The 21,333-nt window shown below is 45.3% G+C and overlaps 1 protein-coding gene across 6 annotated transcripts in view; it reads left to right on the plus strand.

The window, feature by feature from the left end:
- Nucleotides 1-21,333, plus strand: part of LOC105486812 (solute carrier family 24 member 3) — a 506,030-nt gene that overhangs the window by 439,252 nt on the left and 45,445 nt on the right. For all 6 annotated transcript variants that reach the window (XM_011749881.2, XM_071079731.1, XM_071079733.1 and 3 more), the window contains exons 8-9: nucleotides 9,948-9,973; nucleotides 17,886-17,939. In XM_011749881.2, coding sequence (XP_011748183.1) covers nucleotides 9,948-9,973; nucleotides 17,886-17,939 — 80 coding nt within the window. The remainder of the gene's footprint in view (nucleotides 1-9,947; nucleotides 9,974-17,885; nucleotides 17,940-21,333) is intronic.

Genomic DNA, 21,333 nt, shown 5'->3' on the forward strand with positions numbered 1-21,333 from the left:
AAACTTGCACTACACCACAGGCTTTGTAGATGGAAGATCGTGAGACATCTCAGCCTCCATGGTACTGTAAGCCAATCCCTCACAGCAAATATCCATTATATATATTGTTGGTTCGGTGTCTCTGAAGAGCCCTGACTAATGCAGCCTTCACTGGCTCTCATGACCTTGGAGAAATCAATCAATCTAGGTTTCAGTTTTCTTACCTACACAATGGGGATGGATCAACTAAAGGGTCTACTCACTTGTTTGACAAAGCTCTTAACAGTAGATTATTTTATTGTAAATCTTTATATAAATAAAATGAACATGAGGGTTGATGTGAGATTTTCCCTGAGGAACCAGACAGGTACTTCAGTGACCAGCAGTTTCTGACATTGAAAATCTTGAGTTTACAAACCATCACAAGGTTTGCCAGGAGGTCAATGTTCCCTTAAAATGTGCTCTCAACCTTGTCCTCCAGCGTCCCCAGATTAAAACAGGAAGGGAACTGGACCTGCCATGCTCCCCTAATTCCAGGGGCCCTTTATCACTGGGAGGGTTGGAACCCACCCCACAGAGCAGAGAGGTTCGGAATGTCATGCTGGAACTGAAGACATGCTTCATCTTTTACACTTCTGGTTAGGAGATTTAAGGACATACATGAACTATGTTCTTGTTCTCAGTTATTACCCGTGAAAAGGGTATGATCCCCTGGAACCCAAGGACTCTTCCCAGACTTCTCTAATACCCCTTCCAGTGAGCTTCATCCTTCTATGCACAAACCCACAATGACTGCGTGCCCTCTGCTCTTCTGCCATTACGGGATGTTGGGATGATTTTTGAAAATTATTTTTTTAAAAAAGACATGGTTAGGGAACAGTGTCAATGAACACAGCCCTCTACTTTGCTGAATTCCAGAAGGAGATGACTGTGCTCATGAAAACAAGGTGGTGGAACGGAACGGAGCAGATTCGGATCTCCTGGGAGCACAGACTTAACCACACATTCCCAACAGCAGTTCTGCTGGTGTTGGCTTCTTTCCCTGTTTTCCGCATAGACACTAACTGGACTATGTGCGAAATCACTTGTCTTCTGTTCAGTGTATCTGGATATAGCCAAGATAAAATGAATATAATTGTTGTTAATGACGTGTGAAGAAGTAAAGAGGTTTTTCTTCTTTGGGCTTTGAGTAACTCCCTCACCGAGTCTGGTCTTTGGGCAAAGCAATCATCTGTCCTTGGGGTGCAGTGTATAAACCCCAGAGCTGAGCTAGCTGAACACGCAGGCTGCCAGGACAGCTCCATATTTCATTCAGACAGCAACAAGTCACACAAGCAAATGATTCTTTGCTGTTACCTGAAGATGTGGACTGTACATTTACAGACCAGGTGTCAAGGCTAGAGTTTTGTGATTTGAGAAAAACTACATCTCTCCACTGTTAAGAAGAAATAGGAAAGATAAAGTTTGAGTTCTCAAGGTTAGGTCTTGGTTCTTTTTACTTTAACTGATGTTCCTCCAACTTCAGTCTGCACTGGAAACACCCAGGATGCCTATTTAGTTCAACAGCCTCTTGGTTAGGACCTGGGAAATTGCATTTTAACCAACATCTTCCCTCAACCACAGGTGATTCTGATGCCAGTAGCACCACACTGCATCTTGAGAAACACAACTTTAAATATGGCTGGAAACTGTTTCCTTGGGGTATTCATCTCTGGCATAGAAATGACAATTTCTAGAGTCAGTTTTGAGATTCCCAAAGGAAAGGAATCATAGCAGCCTAAGTAAGTTTAGTTGCCGGGATTTCTGACTATTGCTAGTCTGAGTAGACTCTTAACTCTTGTTAAGTGGTGGCCAGACTCCCAAGGTCATTTTTACATGAGATTTGAAAATGTCCATGAGGGTTAAAACAGAGTTTCACACCCAAAAGTGCTGCAGTTCACAAACTACCTCTCACAATGTCTCCACATCTATTCCATGCCCCCAGCCAGAGGCTACAGCTCACACACACTCTGTGTCTTTTTTCTTATTTTCCTCTTTCTATTTCCCCTAATATCATGGTAACAAAATCATTTTTCCTCCAGTTTCCCTTAGGTAATACTAAGCTTCTCTATAGGACTCTGCAACGAGCACTTGAAATTCCTTTATTTAAAGGCCCTTTCTGCTACCCACCAAATAATTACCAACCTTCCCAAACAATGCATTCAACTATTCGGGTGTTTTCAAACCCTCCTCCCTACTATACAGCACTGAAATGTTCAGAAGGCATAACTGTCAGTGTCCTGAGGTTGTGCAATAAAGAGCTCCTTCACCCAGAGGGCAAGTCAGGATTCAGCAGGACCAGATGCTGTTCTGTGTACATGCCCACCAAGGGGTTCTTCAGACCTCAGCAGAGGAGCCCTGGAGACAAACCGTGGGGCCTGGAGACCCACAGAGAGGCACCGCGACTTCTCCAGAGATGCTGATGGCTGCTGAGGGGCTGAGGGTTCGGAGGAGGCCAGGAAAGTGCTAATAGAGTCCTTATGACCTGGATTCAAAATGGCTGAAATGTCAGCCGATGCGGGCGGGACATGGGCGGGGCCGACAAGCAAAACCACAGGAGCAGGAAGCGCACGTGCATTCCAAAACTGACAGAGCTCACCACAGTTCATTCAGATGGAGACGCAGGGCGATCCACTTCCCTGTTCGGGTGTTTCACCTAAACTTTCCTCTGTGCTATTTTCTAGTTTGTTTGTTTGAAGGAGAAGCAAAAGAAATGAATTTAGTCAGTGTCCAAAGCAATTATAATTTCAAAAACATAAAATGTGTGCTTCTCGGGGCCCTTCCCCCGCCCCAGTCAACGTTCCCTTAGCCCCGGTGACATTCCATACTTTGAAACATCTGGCCAGCCGTGGAGAGGCTGGACAGTGGCTCTGAAAGCATTGAGGAGGCTCCCCCAATGCCTTCAGTCTCTTTTTGCAAGACAGACATCACCTTTTAAGTCCTGAAAGAGTTCTAGATTCTTTAGAGCCCTTCCTTGTGCCCATCCACCCAACAGCCAAGTGCAAGTCATTGCAGATTCGTCGCTGCTTCTCCTCTGCCCCCAGTGAGCACTTCAACTGCGGGTATGTCCGGCCTCCCAGTCCTCTCTTTTCTCCAAATTCCAGCAGGCCGACAGTTTTTTGTATTGAAATGTTACTGTAATTTACATAATCAGATAATTTACATAAATGCAAATGATTCATTACATAGGCAGTCTAACAGCTGCTCTAAAAGAAATACTTTATTTTTACCCTTCCTCTCTTCTGGAGGAGGGGGATTGTGAACGTGGAGAGGAGGGCAGCCCCCAGGGGAAGCAGATAGGCCTATGGGACAGGTCCCAGGTAAGGTGGACTGGCTTGAAACTCCAAATTCACAAGTGCTGCCTGTCTGCTGATGGGCCAGGTGAGCCCTTGGCAGCAGTTTGGGGCTCTTCAGGGCAGCCCGAGCACTGGCACAGCAGCGAGGTTCCTTCATGCCAACACATCTCCTTCCTTCCTTGGGACATTCATTGTCATGGCCCCAAGTGGATGGAACCCAGGAGGATATGAGAGAGCTCAGCTGACTCACCTGCCACAGGTGCCCAGCACTTCTAGCAGAATTTACATGGTGATAGAAATGGCCTGCAATCTGTGCTGTCCAAGGTGGTAGTCACTAGTCACACGTGGCTACTGACAGACAACTAGTGGAACTAAGGAACTACACTTTTTATGTTATTAATTTTAATTTTTAACAAGTATAGACTTGATCCTCAAGAGGGGACTGTGTTGGATCTACTGATAATGACATTTTAGTTTAATACTTGTGACTATGCACGAAAGCTATTTGTTGAATCCCACCTTAGAGATGGCATCACCAGGGCTCCGGTGGTTAAATGGTTCACCCAAGGTCAGGGACTGGTAATACCTCGAGTTTGCCAGAGCAGGCGTCTGACATGGTGCAGCTCTACTGCCCCAATATAGAATTTGGACTTTCCCTCCAGTAAAATCCTCCTCTTACAGTCTTTAAAATCATCCTTACCCCACCGCCCACTCCCCCTGTTAGAGATGAGCGTCACCTTCACTAACTTTGCGGTCTAGTTTTTCGGCAGAAGGGAACAGCTTCAGCCACCCCCCTGCTAGAATTTTTTCATTAAAATAACTAATCTGAAATAATCTGGAAATGATTGTATCTTGCCCTTTCTGTGAGAGAAAAGACATCTCAGAGGTCGTGTGGAAGGCTGTCCTTCACCGGCAGCTGGCTGGCCTCCAAGGCCCTGTTCCTCTGACCCATCACCCTCCCCTCCTGCACACATTTTTCACGGGAATTAAGCTTTTCTCTCTCCAATTTAGAAAACTTGGGGTTCTTATTTTTTTATTTCAATGGTTTTTGAGGTACATGTGGTTTTTGGTTACATGGATGAATTATATAGTGGTGAAGTCTCAAATTTTAGCATGCCCTTCACCCGAGTAGTGTACATTATACTCAATACGTAGTTTTTTTTAATCCCTTGTCCCTCCTCCCACCCCCTCTTCTAAGTCTCCAAAGTCCATAATACCACTGTGTATGTCTTCGCATACACAAAGCTTAACTCCCACTTATAAGTGAGAACATACGGTATTTGATTTTCCGTTCCTGGGTTACTTCACTTAAAATAATGGCCTCCAGCTCCATCCAAGTTGCTGCAAAAGACATTATTTAGTTTCTTTATGTGGCTCAGTGGTATTCCATGGTGTATATAACCACATTTTCCTTATCCACTCATCAGCTGATGAACACTCAGGTTGGTTTCACATCTTTGCAACTGTGAATTGCGCTGTGATAAACGTACTCACGCAGGTGTCTTTTTGATAGAATGATTTCTTTTCTTCTGGGTAGATACCCAGCAGTGGGATTGCTGGATCGAAGGGTAGATCTACTTTCAGTTCTTTAAGAAATTCTCATACTAGAAAACTTGAGGTCCTTCAGCTCATTGTGCCTTCATTACATTTCAGCTCTCTTTCTGGCAAAGTCGGAATAACTATGGTAGCTAGAAGATCCTCACTTTGAATTCTGACTTTGACAGAATTTTAAGATCCTTAAACAAATCAACTATGGTCTTACAAAGGTCGCCTGCTGTCGACAGGAGGAAGGAAAGGCCTGCTTTAATGACACTGGGTAAACTAGGAGACCGGTTACACTCGCATTTGCTGCTTGAACAGAGAAGTGCATCCGCTGGCCTGGAGACTCCAGAGAGGAGCCTCTCATCTCTAACAAGAACAACTTGGAAACTTTAGCTACGTGTTTAATTTCGGTTTTCCCTGCCTAGCAAACATAGTCTTTTTGGTTGAACTACCCCCGTCTCCTTTATCCTCAGTACTTATCCTTTTTTCTTCCCTGTAGCCTGCCTTTATGTATTTATACAACATGATTAGCTCTGCTAAAGCCCTGCCCTTAGGTCATTTATTCCCTGCCCTCCTGCAACCACAGCCTTCATCAATCAAGCCAGCCTACAAGATATCCTGAAGTGGGAATTCCTGCTTAACTTTGAAATATAAGCGATATTGGTGCCTAACAGCCAGCTTTGCAATGTATTCCATCGGATCCCTCTCCTCAGTTGAAATCACCATGGCCTTAGCTAAGCTGTCTGTACCCCCACCCGAGAGCTGAAGAAGTGAGAACTGCACCCACTCAAGGGAATTCCCGTTATGTTGAGTGGGAAAAATCTACGGGGGACTGTTTTCTTTACAGCAAGGAAGGAAAGAGTGTCAGGTTTCAGTCTCTTGAAAGAAAATGATGATGTTGATTTTCTCCTATTATTTTCACTGCTTAAAATTCTCATGGTGCCAGTGATTACAATACATGCTATGAAGTCTTGGCTTCAGCAGTGCGGCCTCTCCTGCTTCATGGTTACAATTTACAGTAAGCAAACCCGGGGGCTGACATGGCGATGTTGAGACAGCCACCTGCCTCCCAGCTCAGCCAGCCTCTTTTCTCCCGCATATACCAGGGGCTCCTGGCTCTTCCTCCCCTGCTTCTCCATGTTGAGCACTCCATTCCCTTGGCAGCTATCTGGGTTGTTCTGATATCCAGGGATTCGCCAGCCTGCTGTAAGCCAGTCTTGCTTGGAAGAATTCTGGAGCAGACACCAGGAATGAAATGCCGGTTTCCATGGTACCCAGCCGTTTCTCTGAAGCCTGGAGGAAATGAGTGCTTTTTTCAAATTCATTCCTGTTTAACATTTCGCTCAGCGGCAGAACACGTGGAAACCTTAGGGTGAAGCCAAGGGTGACTTTGGATGAAGCACATGTGGGTCAGAGGGCAGAGGCCCCCTGACCAGCTGGTGCTCAGCAGATCTGAGACCCAGCTATCAGGATCACCCTTGGTGGTCTCTGGGCTATCACAGTGCCTGGCCCCCAAACAGAACCAACAGGGCACAGAGAGAAGAGCTGCTTACCCATGGCTTGCTTTCACAAATCTGATGGGGAAGAAGCTGAGTCAAGTGCAACTCATCGTGAGGACTGAGTGTTGACCACAGGACAGAGCACCAGGCAGGACCTGCCCCTGGAACACCACCTTGCCCCGTGACAGCAGCGGCTGAAGCCGCCTTCAGTAGGCTGCCTGCCTTGAGGTGCTTCCCTTCCTTCCAGGAGATTTAATAGAGCTGCGAAAATGGACTTGAACTGACTTCATTTCAACTTCACTACCTTGGCAGGCTGGACATGGAAGGAGGACTGGAACGTGAGCACCACCTAGTGGTCATTGGGGGGAACTGTGGGTGCAACTTCTGGTCTAGAAAGAAATGATTTCAAGTTTTCTTCTACACTGGTAATACTGATCTAAGGGATGGGGGATGTTGCTTTTCTTTCTTTTACTCTCAGCCAGTAGAGCATAAACTACAGAGGGATATACAACACGTGTATTAAGTGTATTGAATAACATGAAATCTTTAAGGAATAACAAATTCATTTCCTAACCTTCAGCAAACTCAAGTGAAAGGAACCTCATCCTTGTTGTTTGAAGAGTTTTCCGAGAGAGCGATTCAAATGCTCCATCAAGATGGTCCAGCAAGGTACCCTCCCGATGGAACGTTCTGCAAACAGTACCAGTCCTCATTTCCAGTCTTCCAAAGAGGCAATGACCAGCTGTTTGTTCTCCAAATAACAGCACGGAATGCTCACAGGCAGTTCATAGCTCATCTCCACCTCCTTTCTCACGATGAGGAAGCCCTGCTTCTGTTTAGTGTTTTTAGAGACAGGGTCTTGCTGTCTCCCCAAGGCTGGAATGCAGTGGTCAGATCATAGCTCACTGCAGCCTCAAACTCCTGGTTCAAGTGATTCTCCCACTTTGATCTCCCAAGGTGCTAGGATTACAGGCATGAGCCACTGTGACAAGCCAATTTAGATTTTCTAGTCCCCTTTGTTCATTTCGTTGTTCTTTTCTGAGTCCTCTCATTCCTCCGCACAATCCTCTTAAAGGAGAGGGATAAACCAGAATGATGTTTGCCGTCAGCCACAGGGTAAAGAAGACCTGGCTTTGTGGACGCCGCCTCCTCCTCCTCCTTCTCCTCCTCCTCCTCCTTCTCCTCCTCCTCCTCCTCCTCCTCCTTTCTCCTCCTCTACCCTTATGCATTCTGAGTGATGGAGCATCTTCACACCAGGCAGAGATCAAAGGGGAAACTGTATCAGTTATTTGCATGTTTCCAGATCTCCACCATTAGTTAGTACTTGTAGTGAGATCACCTGCATTTCTCTCTCCCTGTCTGCCTCCCTGAACCATATCCCCAACCACAGCTCCCCAAGCCATAACCATTCTCTTGACTCCAGGGTCATGAAGCTCTGGCCCTAATAGCATATTTTGTCCAGTCTCACCCGGATTTGCCCACTGTTTCTGTTTCTCTGATTATTGTGTGCCTATTTGGGGTCCCTCATACAATTAAGCCCAATCTCATTTTTTCTTTGCTATGATCATTGAAATGATCAGTAGCTAAAGTCCTATGAATCTCGGGGCTGACTGCTAGCAGACAGGAAGTTCACTTTCTTCCAGGGTGAGTGATCTCCAAGCTTTTCCTTTGCAGAATCTGTGCCCCAGCTATGGGGAGGATCACACAGAATCAGGGCTTTCTGAAAGCTGCTTTCATATTCTACGGTATTGCCTGCCTTCCCTGATAGAAGAAAATTAAATTGGCCTGGTCTAATAAACTCTTTCTCAATATCTTCTGTTCTCTTAAGTGGCTACAAATTGATTGTTCCAGCATGCTGCAAGGGCTGATATTGAATTAACTTCAATTAATAGAAAATGTTTTCTATCTTAAATAATTTGATCTGCTCCATGATTTTTTGACAACAATCTTTTTTCATAAAAAGAAAGGGGGTTATACAAAAGAGCTGTCAGTGCCTTCTAGGAGATGGCTTCCATGCCATTCAACGTGGATTATGAGATTGTTGCGTATATTTCTTTAATTCCCTGCCCATTCTAGTTTGATGTCGTCATCCCAGTGTCAACTTGTTGAATCTGATAACAAAGATGAAAGTAACAAAAATGATGAAGCCCACGTTTCCAATGGCTTGTTAGGAAGAATGAGTTACAAATGAGCACAGCTCCTTCCTCCTCACCCTCATTTTGACCTTCGAGATAATTGGAAAGAGTTCCTTTTATGCGCTTTGTGACCTGTGCCCTAAGGTGTTCTCTACGTCTCTACCCAGCTGGTGGTTCCTGCCCTGGCTGAGGGCTGATGCCATGCCCACTTTGTTAACTGAGTTTCCCATCTCCAAGCTGTGATGGCAGTTGATACCCAGAGTGTCCTGCAAGTGTCTGCTTCAGTCTGCAGAGGGCTGCTGCCTCTAAAGGAAAGGCCACTCTGAGACGACCATACTCAAAGCAGTCGTCCTTCAGGAGTGTGGGAAGAAAGAGCTACGAACCATGTCCTCAGCCTCCTGCTTCTATGAGATACAGGTGTACTCGTTCGGTTTCGGCAACATGTCATTAGCCATGTGTGTCCTGAAAAGGACACCAAATTCGGAGCTGGGGCTGAGTTTTCGAGCCAATTCTGCAGCAGATGGAGCAACCCCAGGAAAATTACTTACGTTCTCTGTGACTCGGTTTCCCTGTATAATCAAAGGATTACACTAGATTCCCCCTCCCCCACCCCCACCCCACAAGGTGGGAAATGATTTCAGATGGTATGTAGACCAGGACTTAAGTAGATTAAATCCTGCCATGTATTCTCTCTGTATTCTCTTTCAAGTCCCAACTGATGAGTAAACCTCAGTGGGATGCTAGTGTGCCTTTGACTGCTTCTGACTCCTAATAATCTTCCTTACTGAAAGGGCAGACCATGCCCAGGGCTTGGGCAGCTGACAGTGTCCAACTGGGATTTGCAAACACCATTTGTTGTGATTGCATTTATTTTTCAGGGTGATGGCAAGGGGTGTTGAGCCCCTACTTCTGGTTGTGATGTGAAGTTTCCTTTGAAAATAAATTATTTTAAGGAAACCAAAAAAAATCTATTAAAAGAAAAAATGGAGCCCATAGAAGTCCAAGCACTTGCATAAAAACTGAAGATGCACAGACATGCAGAAATCTTACAGAGACTAATACTTGGAAGTACCTGCTGAGCTCCTACATCCCCTTGCAGATCTAAGATTCTACAATGAGCCTTGCTTTACAAAGCAGGTTAGTCACACTTGCCTGTCACTCTGATGTTGTACAGAAATTGCAGGAAGAAGGGAATTACCTGAGGCTGCTCCTTTCCACACATGCCCACCCTGATCTGCCTCCTTCCACTAACACTGGCCAAAGGCAAAACCAGTACAGAGGGGAGTTTACTCACAGGGACTCCAGGTTTCAGGACCACCCAGTCCTGATTATACCATGCCAGGAACAAGGTGGACACTGTGTGCAGCCTTAAAGAGTATGGGGTGTGTGTGTGTGTGTGTGTGTGTGTGTGTGTGTGTGTGTGTGTCTAATCTTCTATTCTTTTTATTTTTTCACAGTTCATTTATGATGAAAAAGTTTCCTGGTAAGTACCTCTTTTTCCCCCTTCTCATTTCCGAATGTTATGCTGTAGAGCCAAATATATTGAAGATCAGAGTTAGGATTCAAGAAAGAAAGGGAAATGTCATGACAGCTTATAATGAGGAGAATTTCCTGGGAACCCTCTGCACACCCCAGGAGAGAAATTAAATTCATTTTCACAGAGTAAAGACCTTTTCTCTTGGGCTAGAGTGAGGGGGTTCCATTTGAGATCTTAATATCTAAATGTCTTTATCATCCTATGTCTGGACATCATGGCTTAGCTGTGTCTTTCTACAGTTGGCCATGTGCTAGGGCAGAGTGAAGATCTGACTGATCTTTTGACCGGGTGCAGTGGCTTATGCCCCTAATCCCAGCAGTTTGAGAGGCCCAGGCGGGTGGATCATGAGGTCAGGAGATCGAGATCATCCTGGCTAACACGGTGAAACCAAAAATACAAAAAATTAGCCAGATGCGCTGGTGGGTGCCTGTAGCCCCAGCTACTCAAGAGGCTGAGGCAGGAGAATGGCGTGAAACTGGGAGGTGGAGCCTGCAGTGAGCCGAGATTGCGACACTGCACTCCAGCCTGGGGGACAGAGCGAGACTCCCTCTCAAAAAAAAAAAAAAGAAAGAAAGAAAGAAAAGAAAGGCCGGGCACGGTGGCTCACGCCTGTAATCCCAACACGTTGGGAGGCCAAGGCAGGCGGATCACGAGGTCAGGAAATCGAGACCTTCCTGGCTTACATGGTGAAACCCCATCTCTACTAAAAATATAAGAAAAATTAGCCGGGTGTGGTGGCGGGTGCCTGTGGTCCCAGCTCCTCTGGAGGCTGAGGCAGGAGAATGGCGTGAACTGGGGAGGTGGAGCTTGCAGTGAGCCGAGATCACGTCACTGCACTCCAGCCAGGGCAACAGAGCAAGACTCTGTCTCAAAAAAAAAAAAAAAAAAAAAAAAAAAAAAAAAAAAAGATTTGACTGATCTTTTAAAATTGTGTCCAAACCAAGCTCCATGTTTCCAATCCCATGTTTATTTTAAGAATTAGGACCCAGGCACTTCAGTGACCATTAACCCATTAAAGTTCCTCCTGACTTTCAAAAGATCTTAGAGCTCTGAAAATTGGTATTGTTGGGGATTTTTTATTTTGATAGACAGAAACTGTTGCCCAAATTAAATATATGGGAAGACATTTTCATTTGGGCCAACTGTTCAAATCCTCGTTTTTGAGATGGGTTCTGAGCAAGTCGAACATGTTTGAAATGGAAATGGAAGTTGAGTGTATTGTGCATTTTCGTTGCATATTTTCTAATATTTGATCTACAGAGGTAAGCAATGTGAAATAACATCTTAGGAATACGCGTAGGTAGAAAATTTCCCTATTACTGAAAGCTAGGAATGAGCCAGAAAAAGTAGAGTCCACCAGGCTTCACTTTCCGCAAAATGACTGCTAACTCTTTTGTTGGAGTGGGCTTCTCTGTGTCTGAGGACATCTCTCATTTTCAGGATTAGTGGGAGGTGGAGAACCCATCACATTGATGATACATGTTACGTGCTATGTCAGGGTATTAAGATACTTTTGCTAACTCTGTCTCCTCTGCAAGAAGGAAGAGGAGGAGAGACAGCTAGGAGAAAATAAGAAGGAGATCTTCTTTGAATGATCATGACCAATAGGCTGAAAGGAATTGATCTCCCCAGGAGCACCCCAGATCAGAGAGCCTCCTTGTTATATCATCCTGGAGGTGGCTGCCAAATGCAATGTGGAGTATTTTTCCCCCATGTCCTTGGGGATGAAGCGCCGCACAAGAAAACTTCCAGAAGCCGATGGCATAGTTCGCACAACCACTGCTCTGCCTTAGCAAACAGTAGGTGCTTCAGCATTGCTCAGTGTTGCTAGTCTTTGCTAATGACACTCCCCAAAAGACAAACAAGTTGTGATCACAGTTGATCTCAGAAATGTGTGTGCTGCTGTTGTGCAGAAACATGTTAGGAAAGGTTACCCAGGATGATTTGCTGTCAGCCTTGGAGGAAGCCGTCTTTTCTACTACCTCCGTGGCATTGCTGAATGAAAGCGGTGGCAAGTGAAGAAAGCAGGCTTCACCATCAGCCCATTTCACTCCGTATCCTCAAAACATCTCAGGATAGTTCAGATGGTTTGGAGCAAGGAAAGGAGTGTCTATTTCGTCTTCCTTCCTAAGACTTTTCCAATGATGTTAGGTAACCCCATCCTAGGGTAGGTGCCCAAGCCTGCAGCAGAAGGGTCTAGATTCTGGAAGGCACAAGTCACCAGAGCCCTTGCCCTGAGCATTGAGGCTCCCTCGCATCCAGTTAGGAGTGAGAGGCTGGGAGGGCCGTGGATACATGAGTTGTGAATCCCCAGGAGTGTCTTGATCTATCTGGGGGATGTTGGAATCATAAGTCATGCACAGTTGTGGATTCCAGGGAAGAATTGGCCTGGGAGGCCTTGGTGGCACCAGAGCTCCATTCTTCCCAAAGCGCTGGCCCGTCGTGTAACTTGTTATTACACACATGGGCTGATGAAGAGCATTTTGCACATGAGTGAGGCTGAGAAATTAAAGTCTGTGCCACTGGCCCTTATCTACCTTGGGACTCCCAGGGATTTCAACTTCTCATTTAGTAGATGAAAAATATATGGAAGTTTAAGAATATTTTAGTGTTCACTTCTTCTATCTTCTTACCAAGCCAATCATGACCATTCATTTTGCTGAAATGGTGCATCTAGGTGCTGATTTCTCTCTTTAAAATCAGAGTCTTCAGTCTGTGCAATTAAAGCACAGTAACATTTTGAAAATACCTTTAACAGAGAGTTCCATTCCTTGTTATAAAACATTCCAGCATGGCCTAGAGATTTCAAGGCAGGTAACCAGTTCAACCCCAAAAATCCTCAAAAGGAAACAAATTTCAGTTGTGTTTATTTTGAAACTACAGTACTCTTTAGGAGGAAGTGAGCTTTGTCAAATACAAATACACCAGGACAAAGGACCCCTGTCATACAGCTCATATTCTTTCACCATTCCTGAAGCAGCCTTCTGCAGGAAGTCACATTCAGTCAAAAAATGGCAGTTGACAGTCAGGAAAGATTTTAGTAGCAGGTACTAGAAGAACCAGCTACAGCGTATTGAAAACATAGTGGTGTGTTTTTCTTACATATCGGTGCCCTGGATGTACGTGGTGCCGTGGCTCTGCATTTCCCCTGACCTTTGCTTAATGGTCCCAAGATGGTTGCTGCAGTCCCAGCCACCAAGTTCATCCTGAAGGCAGGAGGGAGGAAGAAGGGGGCACTGTTGTTATTTTTGGCACACTTCCACCTTGCATCTCTTTGGTCACTACAGGGTCTGCCTTGACCACTGAGCAGCCAGGGAGATTAGAATGACCACTTTAGACCAACCATGATTCATCCTCAGGGCCTAGGGGCAAGGCGCACCCTGTTTGAGATCAGAAGGGCTCCATATGCTGCCTCGACCTAGTGGTTGGGGTTCCCTTAGCAGGGAAGAGGCAGGGGAATAGTGGTGAGTACTTTTCGGTTAGGTGCCTGTGCACTAAAAGACATTGAAATAGGAAGCATCGGCCGGGCATGGTGGCTCAAGCCTGTAATCCCAGCTCTTTGGGAGGCTGAGGCAGGTGGATCACTTGAGGTTAGGAGTTTGAGACCAGTCTGGCCAATATGGTGAAAATCCGTCTCTACTAAAAATACAGAAATTAGGCAGGTGTGGTGATGCACGCCTATAGTCCCAGCTGCTCCGGAGGCTGAGGCTGGAGAATAGCTTGAACCCTGGAGGTGGAGGTTGCTGTGAGCCAAGATTGTGCCACTGCACTCCAGCCTGGGCGACAGAGCGAGACTCCGTCTCAAAAAAAAAAGAAAAAAAAGTGTCAGAGGCCCAGCTATTAGGATGTACGCTCGACTCACAGAGCAAGGCCCATAATGTTGCTGGAAGGAATTTGGAATGTGCCTCCAGGGAGTCTGAAGACCCAGCAAGAAAACTAAAGAATGCAGGGCGATGGTTTGGTTTCTTCTTTTGAGTCCAAAGCTGTGACTTTGGGAGAGAAAAGAGACCGTGGGATTGCAACCTGGAAACTCTTCCTGGTGGGGCTGGAGAACAGCTTTTGCTGTTCATGGCTGTGCTCAGGAAATTTGAGCAAATGGTGCACCCAGGTGAGGAGAGGAGCAGTCTTCACATCTGAGAAGGAACCGTCTTTGGTGAGAATCAGGGATCCGTTGAAAATGATTCAAAATGGAAGCTTGGGGAGGGAAGAAACAAACCTAGATCAGCCACAGAACAGGATCCTCAGAGGACAGCGGGTGAGGTGTGCTCAGGAGGAAAGGGGAGAAGGTGCACAGCATCCTAGGTGAAAGGGCGAGGAAAGCTGAGTGACTTCCGAAGTCTGGATGCTTCCTAAGCACCTCTTCTACACCAGGGAAACATGTCATACAAAACCAGAGCTGGCCTGACCTGGAGCTCTCTCAGGCTGGAGGGATGCAGACCCTTGACATGTCAATATGGGGCCACATGGAGAGGCTCGCCACACTGGGAAGAGGGGGTGGGGGGAAGGGGTCCTGAAGAGCATTAGGCCAAGGCTTGATGATCCAAACTCAATCAGGTCAAAAATGCACAAGGAACAGTAGGTGGGGCGCACAGAGGCCTCCTAGAGCCCACTGGGTTCACTGGGGAGAACGCCTGGTGAGTCCTGTGTCTGAACGCCAACAGAGCAAACTTGAAATGTCAACAAAAGCAAGGAATCTCATCCTACAGGCATCTCTGCAAAATGGCCAAAGAGAACCTGGTTTGAATATTGCAACAGAAGGGCTTTTGATGAGTAAAAAATTGAAAAGATCTGAAAGAATTAGAAACAGCATACATAGACCTGTTTAGAAAGTGCTGGACTTAATTCAATCTGACTACAATATTTCATTAAAGTTGATTCATTTTGTGGTGACTTCTCACTGAATCTATTAAAATGCATCTAAGCAATAACGTGACATCCCTTCAGATCCAGTCTGTTCCTTCCAAATGAATGGGCTGTGAATGAATCTTACTTTTCACCATGAAGTGTATGCTACTTGTACATTGGTTTTGATGAGATAAGAACCATGTTCAGGCCACTGGAGGCGTTTTGCAACTGAAAATTGATGTTTGGAGGGAGTGTCACCTGCACAGATGAGCTGAGGGTTGCTTTGTGCTGGGGAGAAGAGGCGAGTGGGCAAGACCTGAGGGTGTCTGCGTGGGGAGAAATCAGCTGTCAGCATTTTAAATCTCTGGAAAATGAGACACCAGATACCAGAGAAGGTGTCAGGTGTGAGGAGTGGTGTCAAGTGACTGCTAGAAACAGGTGTGTGTTAGATAATAAATGAGTAATAAATGTATAAACAAGATAATCACAGACTGCTTAGAGGTTTAAAGAACATAAACAGGGTCACGTGAGAGAAAGTCGGGCAGGGGCAGGCAGGGAGGATTGCTTGGGGGAGGTGATATTTAAAAGCTGGTATCTGCAGGATAAAAGGGGCCAGCAAAGGAGTGAAGAGAAAGGCATTCCTGGTCCAAAGAACATTCAGTGCAAAGGCTCTGGGAGAGGGAAGGAGATGGCTGTGTGCAAATGAAAGGCCAGTGAGGTGGGGCACAGACAGAACACAGGACAACTTGGAAACACAAGAAAAGGCCAGGAATTGCAAAGTAAAAGGAAACTTTCATTTTTTTCTTAAGCGTTTTGAGAAGTAAGTAAAGATTTTAAGAAGTGCAGTGACATGCTCCCATAGTATCAAGGAAACCAGTTCAGAGGTTGAAGTGAAAATGACCTAGGGAGGGCGCAGTAGAGAGGAAAGAATCGATGACGGATGAAATACTTGAGTCACAAAGTCTGATGAATATGGGAGTGAGGAAAAGGGAATGTTCCTTATTGATTTCCAGATTCTGGGCTTGACTGGGCAGGGAGTGGTACAGTTGACTGAAATGACAAAGCCCAGGTTTGTTGTTTTTTTTTTTTTTTTTTAAGGAGGCTAGGAAGTAAGAATGAAGAATTCGTTCTGATAGACATTTAGACTTCCGGGTGCAGAGGCCCGATATATTAATCTGGGGCTGGAGAGAGGTGTGGCATGGATGTGTAAATTGGGGGTCATTATCACGTGTTCGGTGTTTAGAGCAATCGGTCAGGATGAGGTCTCCTAGGGAGAAAACATAGGCAATAAAGATGGCTCAATAATGAGAGGATGAACTGAAGGAGTGGAGGAGGCAAAGGAGGTGGAGAAGGAGAAGCTGGGGGCAGGAAGGAAGCCAGGGGTATGGCCTCTCAGAAGTCAGAAGAGAGGGTTTTATGAAGTGGGGCAGACGATCTACTTTCAGATGCTACCAAGAAATGGAACAGGATGACGGACAACCACCCACTCATTCTTGGATTGGTGTGGATGGAAATCACTGGTGCCCTTGACAGGCGATTCAAGAGATCAGTGGGTGTGGAAGTTAGGCTACAGAAATTTGCCAGCTGAATGAGAGGCACTGAAATGCAGTGTGCACAGCCCTTTAAGAAGTTTTGCCACGAAAGAAACTGAGAGATGTGGCGGAAATTGAAAGGGCTTGGATACCCTGATTTCCTCTCTCGATAGTGCATCCTGAGCACTTTCTAGAATAAATACATACATCTTTGCATAATTTGTTTTGGAGGGGAGAAGGAAGAAAGGGTTTTACTCTGTCGCCCAGGCTGCGGTACAGTGGTGTGATCATAGCTCACTGCAGCCTTCATCTCCTGAACTCAAGCAATCCTCCCGCCTCAGCCGTAGCTGAGACTCCTGGGGCACACCACCACACCTGGCTAATTTTTTAATTATTTTTCTGGAGGCTGGATCTTGTTATGTTGCTCAGACTGTTCTGGAACTTGGGGACTTAAGTGATCCTTTCCCCTCGGCCTCCCAAAGTGCTGGGATTACAGGAGCGGGTCACCATGCCCAGGCTGCATAATCATTCTTAATGGATAGATGAACATACTTATCATTTATGTACCCAGTGCCCCATTTTATAACCATCTGGCCTCTTTCCAGCTTTTCACTTTTTTATAAACACTGCTGCAAGAAAAACCCTTGTGTATGTATCCTTTTCACATTTGACCAAATATTTCTCAAGGATCAGCTTCTAGACATGGAATTTGAAAAGAGAAAAGGAAGGATGGATATAACCTGGAGTTTCCTCATCTGACCATTCTCCAGTAACCTACCGTTGAAGCCAAAATTACTCCCTCAATGAGCCGATTTAATCCTGTAGCTAAAGCGAAACCGGGAAAACAAGTTCCTGGTTTTTAGCTGTTAGCCACTAAGATAAAGAAAACAGAAGTATTCAGACTATTAGAAGCTCAAGGTGCATTCCAGTGGGTTTTTCTTTTCTTCCTTCCTGTGGAATGTCTTCCCACTTATTCCTTCTTACTCTTTGGCTGGTACCTTCCCTGCCCAGGTTCCATCTGTCTGCCTGCCTGCCTCTCTCTCCCCCTCTACCCTTTTGGCGTTGCTCCTGTATACCCAACAATCCCTCAGGCACCCCTGTCAATTCCTCTAATTTTAGTTTCCCCTTGTAAATATATCTGAATAGTTTCAGTGAATGATTAAGCTGAGGCCAGATGTATACATATTGACCTATATTCAGCAACATGTATGAAAGGCTTGTTGCTTTCGAAGAGCTCTTTTAGGTGACAAATAACAGAGAGGAAGGGGCACTTTCCCTTTAGATGAGGAGAGAAGAGAAAGATGGTTGACAGCCTTGTGCAGCATAGAGAATGTCTCTAGACCAGGAAGTATCCATCACTGGCAACGTCTGCCTTCTCCTTACTATCCTGGCCGTTTGCATCAAATGTGTCTTTAAAAAGGGGGCAGGTGAGTTTCACAGATGTCTATGACTGTCTTTAACTGTTCTTGGTTTACATGCAGGTGGGAGTCTTTAGTCCTTGTGCTGATGTATCTTATCTACATTGTCATCATGAAGTAAGTAAAATTCTTCATTTCTTTTCCAAAACTGTTTCTTGCATTCCACATTATGTGATGACATAGAAGAGGGTTGGGGTGGGTATCTGACTGGTTTTTCAGTGTGTATCATCATAGTCACTTGGCTCCCTGCCAGACTGCTGTGAGTCACTGTAATTTTGATTAGTATCAATTGTAGTGACCCTTCCAGCCCATATACGATGATAAACTCAAAGCTTCAATGTTTCACTTGAGAACTTTCTAGAACCTCTAATCTCTCTTCAGGATCTGGCAGCCTAGCTCTGGAAGGTTTCTTCACTCTCTTTCTTAACACAAAGGAGATACAACTCAATACGTTACACTGCAATAGAGGGTGAGGGAAGATACAAGGTAGTCTACTGCCAGTCTACTCAATATGGCGGCCAACGTGAGCCAGCCCTCCAGTGGTCTGTGTAGACCCAGTATCTAGGGCTTGCTTGTGGAAGGAATTCCTAGGGTAGGACCTTCATCAAACATATCCTGGCATGGAATTATCGTGAGGTAACTGATGAAGAGTTAGTTAAGAGACAACTGAAATCATGGATCAAATATCTGTGGACTTCCATTATTTGCATGGTATTAGTCATCCACTGCTGCATAACAAACTATCCCGAAACTTAGTGGCTTAAAAGCACAAACATGTATTATCTCACACATTATCTGAGAGTTAGGAATCCGGGAGCAGCTTAACTGCAAGGTTCCAGCTCAGAGTCTTTCATGAGGTTGCAGGTAAGAAGTCAGCCAGAGTTGCCATCATGTACCGGACAGGTGTGGGAGGACCTGCCTTCAAGTGATGCTGACTCTTGACTGGCAGGCTCAGTTTCTCACCACGTGGGCTCCTCCTTAGAGCTGCTTGAGTGGCTTCCTCCAGAGCAAGTGATTCAAGCAGAGAGCAAGAAGGGCCCTGCAACACCTTTTATAATATCCCAGAAGTCACATGCCATTACTTCTACCATATTCTGTTTATTAGAAGCGAGTCGTTAAGTCCAGTCCACACTCAAGGGGCTGGCATCACCTAGTGAAGGGAACAGTGTCAAAGAACTGTTGATATATTTTAAAACCACCATGTCATGTGTTCTTTTCCCTCCTGGAGTTGGGGTAGCTTATTTATATCAAGAATTTGCCAGGCGTGGTGGCTCATGCCTGTAATCTCAGCACTTTGGGAGGCCAAGGTGAGCAGATCACTTGAAATCAGGAGTTCGTGACCAACCTGGCCAACATGGTGAAATCCCGTCTCTACTAAAAACACAAAAATTAGCCAGGTGTGGTGGTGCGTGCCTATAATCCCAGCTACTTGGGAGGAGGCAGGAGAATCTCTGGAACCCGGGAGGCGAGGTTACAGTGAGCTGAGATCACGCCACCACGCCAGCCTGGGTGACAGAGTGAGACTCCATCTCATTGGGAAAAAAAAAATTATATGGCCAATGTTTCCCATGCTCTAAATTGTAAGCACCATGTAAGCACCATGGTTGTGAGCCTGCTGGTTCATCTTTTTGCCAGGCACCACTGGGATGAGGAGGTTATAAATAATGCAGAGATGTTCTATGCTACAGCTGCCCACCCCTGTGGAAGCAGCTTTTTTTCCTCTAAATTAGCCCATGTTTCTCCAGCATATGTAGCTGTAGGAGTGACTGCCTTCTCTAGGGGCAAGAAAGTAGAAATCCATCGACAATGGCCAGTTTGGACATATCAGGTAGCAGTCTGGAACTGACACATTAAGGTTTCTTATTGTTGAGGCCTGACAAAAGTTAATTCTGGTGACCAGTGACTGGGACACTTGTTGAGAGAAATCAGTGTGGACATTGGCAAATATCACAGGAGCAAGCACATCTGGAGTTTAGTGGAGAAGGGCATTCCTAGAGTAGGACCTTACTCATACATGTCCTGGTACCATAAGGTGACTAATGAAGAAACCAGAAGTCACACACCATGAAGTCACATACCAACAGATGAGCTCTCATGAAACCCAGAGCTGACCCAAAGCCTTTCCAAAGTTTCCAGCCCCTAAAGGAAAAGCCTTTAAAGATCAGAGCACCCATCTTATGCCTCTTTGCCTCAAACAGCAAAGCTATATAGCGAATCAGTGCCAAGTGGGGAAGCCTCAAACTGCTGTCTGTGTGTGTACTCACACATCTTCCTTTGTTGTTTTCTAGTGCATTGTTTCGATTTTTTAACATTTTGAGGGTCTGATTGAGCTCCCAAAAGTGGATTAGTTGATTATTCTGGAAGAATCGCCGTACAGTGTCTGCTCTATGCCCAACATTAATCTTGGGTCTTGAATCTTAATTTTCAAGAAAGTATGTTTCAAAATGAATTCACTAGGGGCTTCACAGAGTTAAGTGTTCTTCAAAAACAGATGTGACCAGAGGGAAGGAGAGTTGAGGAATTTTGCTGTCATGTATCCTATGGCCCCTGCTCCCCTTTCTAAGCCACCTTGAAGCCCATGGGTTGCTGGCAGAACACGTGGACAGTAAGATAGAACAGCAAACACATCCTCTCCTCTTCCCCAAACCATACCAAATGTGGAAGCTAATGAGGTGTGTTTCTGCTGATGCCTCACTTTTACCAACATTCCAGCTGTTCAAACCAGCAGGATACAAACAAAACCGGGAATGGAAGCTACTGTGCTCATGAAATTTTCTGCATAAATTCTGGTCCTAAGTTCTAAATTGAAATCTCTGCTCTTTAGCCATCCCCCTCTGCAATCAGAGGCTTTAATCATTGGGTTTTATCAAATCTGATTTATAAAATTGCATGCTTCACAATAAAATAGCTTCAGGGTGCAAGCACAAAATTTAAAACATTCAATTAAAAATATAAAACAGCAACAGTAGTTTAAAAAAAAAAAACACCAGCATATATTAAAATCGTCAGCAGCGTCCTAGGTGGAGAGTTTTTAAAGGACTTTAAACATTCTATCTGAAGGTCAGAAAGCAATTTCAGATTGTCCAGGTTGGTAGAAACCTTCAGGGAGCATGAAGCATGCCTGGCCTTGGCAAGGATTGATTTCTGTACATCCCCGGTCGCTGCTCTGGGATTTGTTACCTAGATGGGTTATGTGTGCTGGTGGTTAAGAATCAGTGCCTCACATTCGGCCCTGACAGCGGAGCCCCCTGCCACTGACAGCCGTGGGACCTCAGCCAAGTTATTCAGCCATCTTGAATCTCAGTTTCCTCTTCTGCAAAAAAAGATTAATAATGATTTCTACTGTTATTATATATATTCCATGAGAACGGAATGCGACAGCTTAGTTAAGCTGTCAAGCTAAGATAAGCTTAGTTTAACTCTGCATCCAGTTTCAAGAAAGCCCTCACTGTATAGTATTATTATCCTGTTCTCTAAACCCTGATAAATGTATAATACATGGGTTTGCTTT

The sequence above is a fragment of the Macaca nemestrina genome, chromosome 15, assembly GCF_043159975.1.
Source record: "Macaca nemestrina isolate mMacNem1 chromosome 15, mMacNem.hap1, whole genome shotgun sequence".
Taxonomy (NCBI): domain Eukaryota; kingdom Metazoa; phylum Chordata; class Mammalia; order Primates; family Cercopithecidae; genus Macaca; species Macaca nemestrina.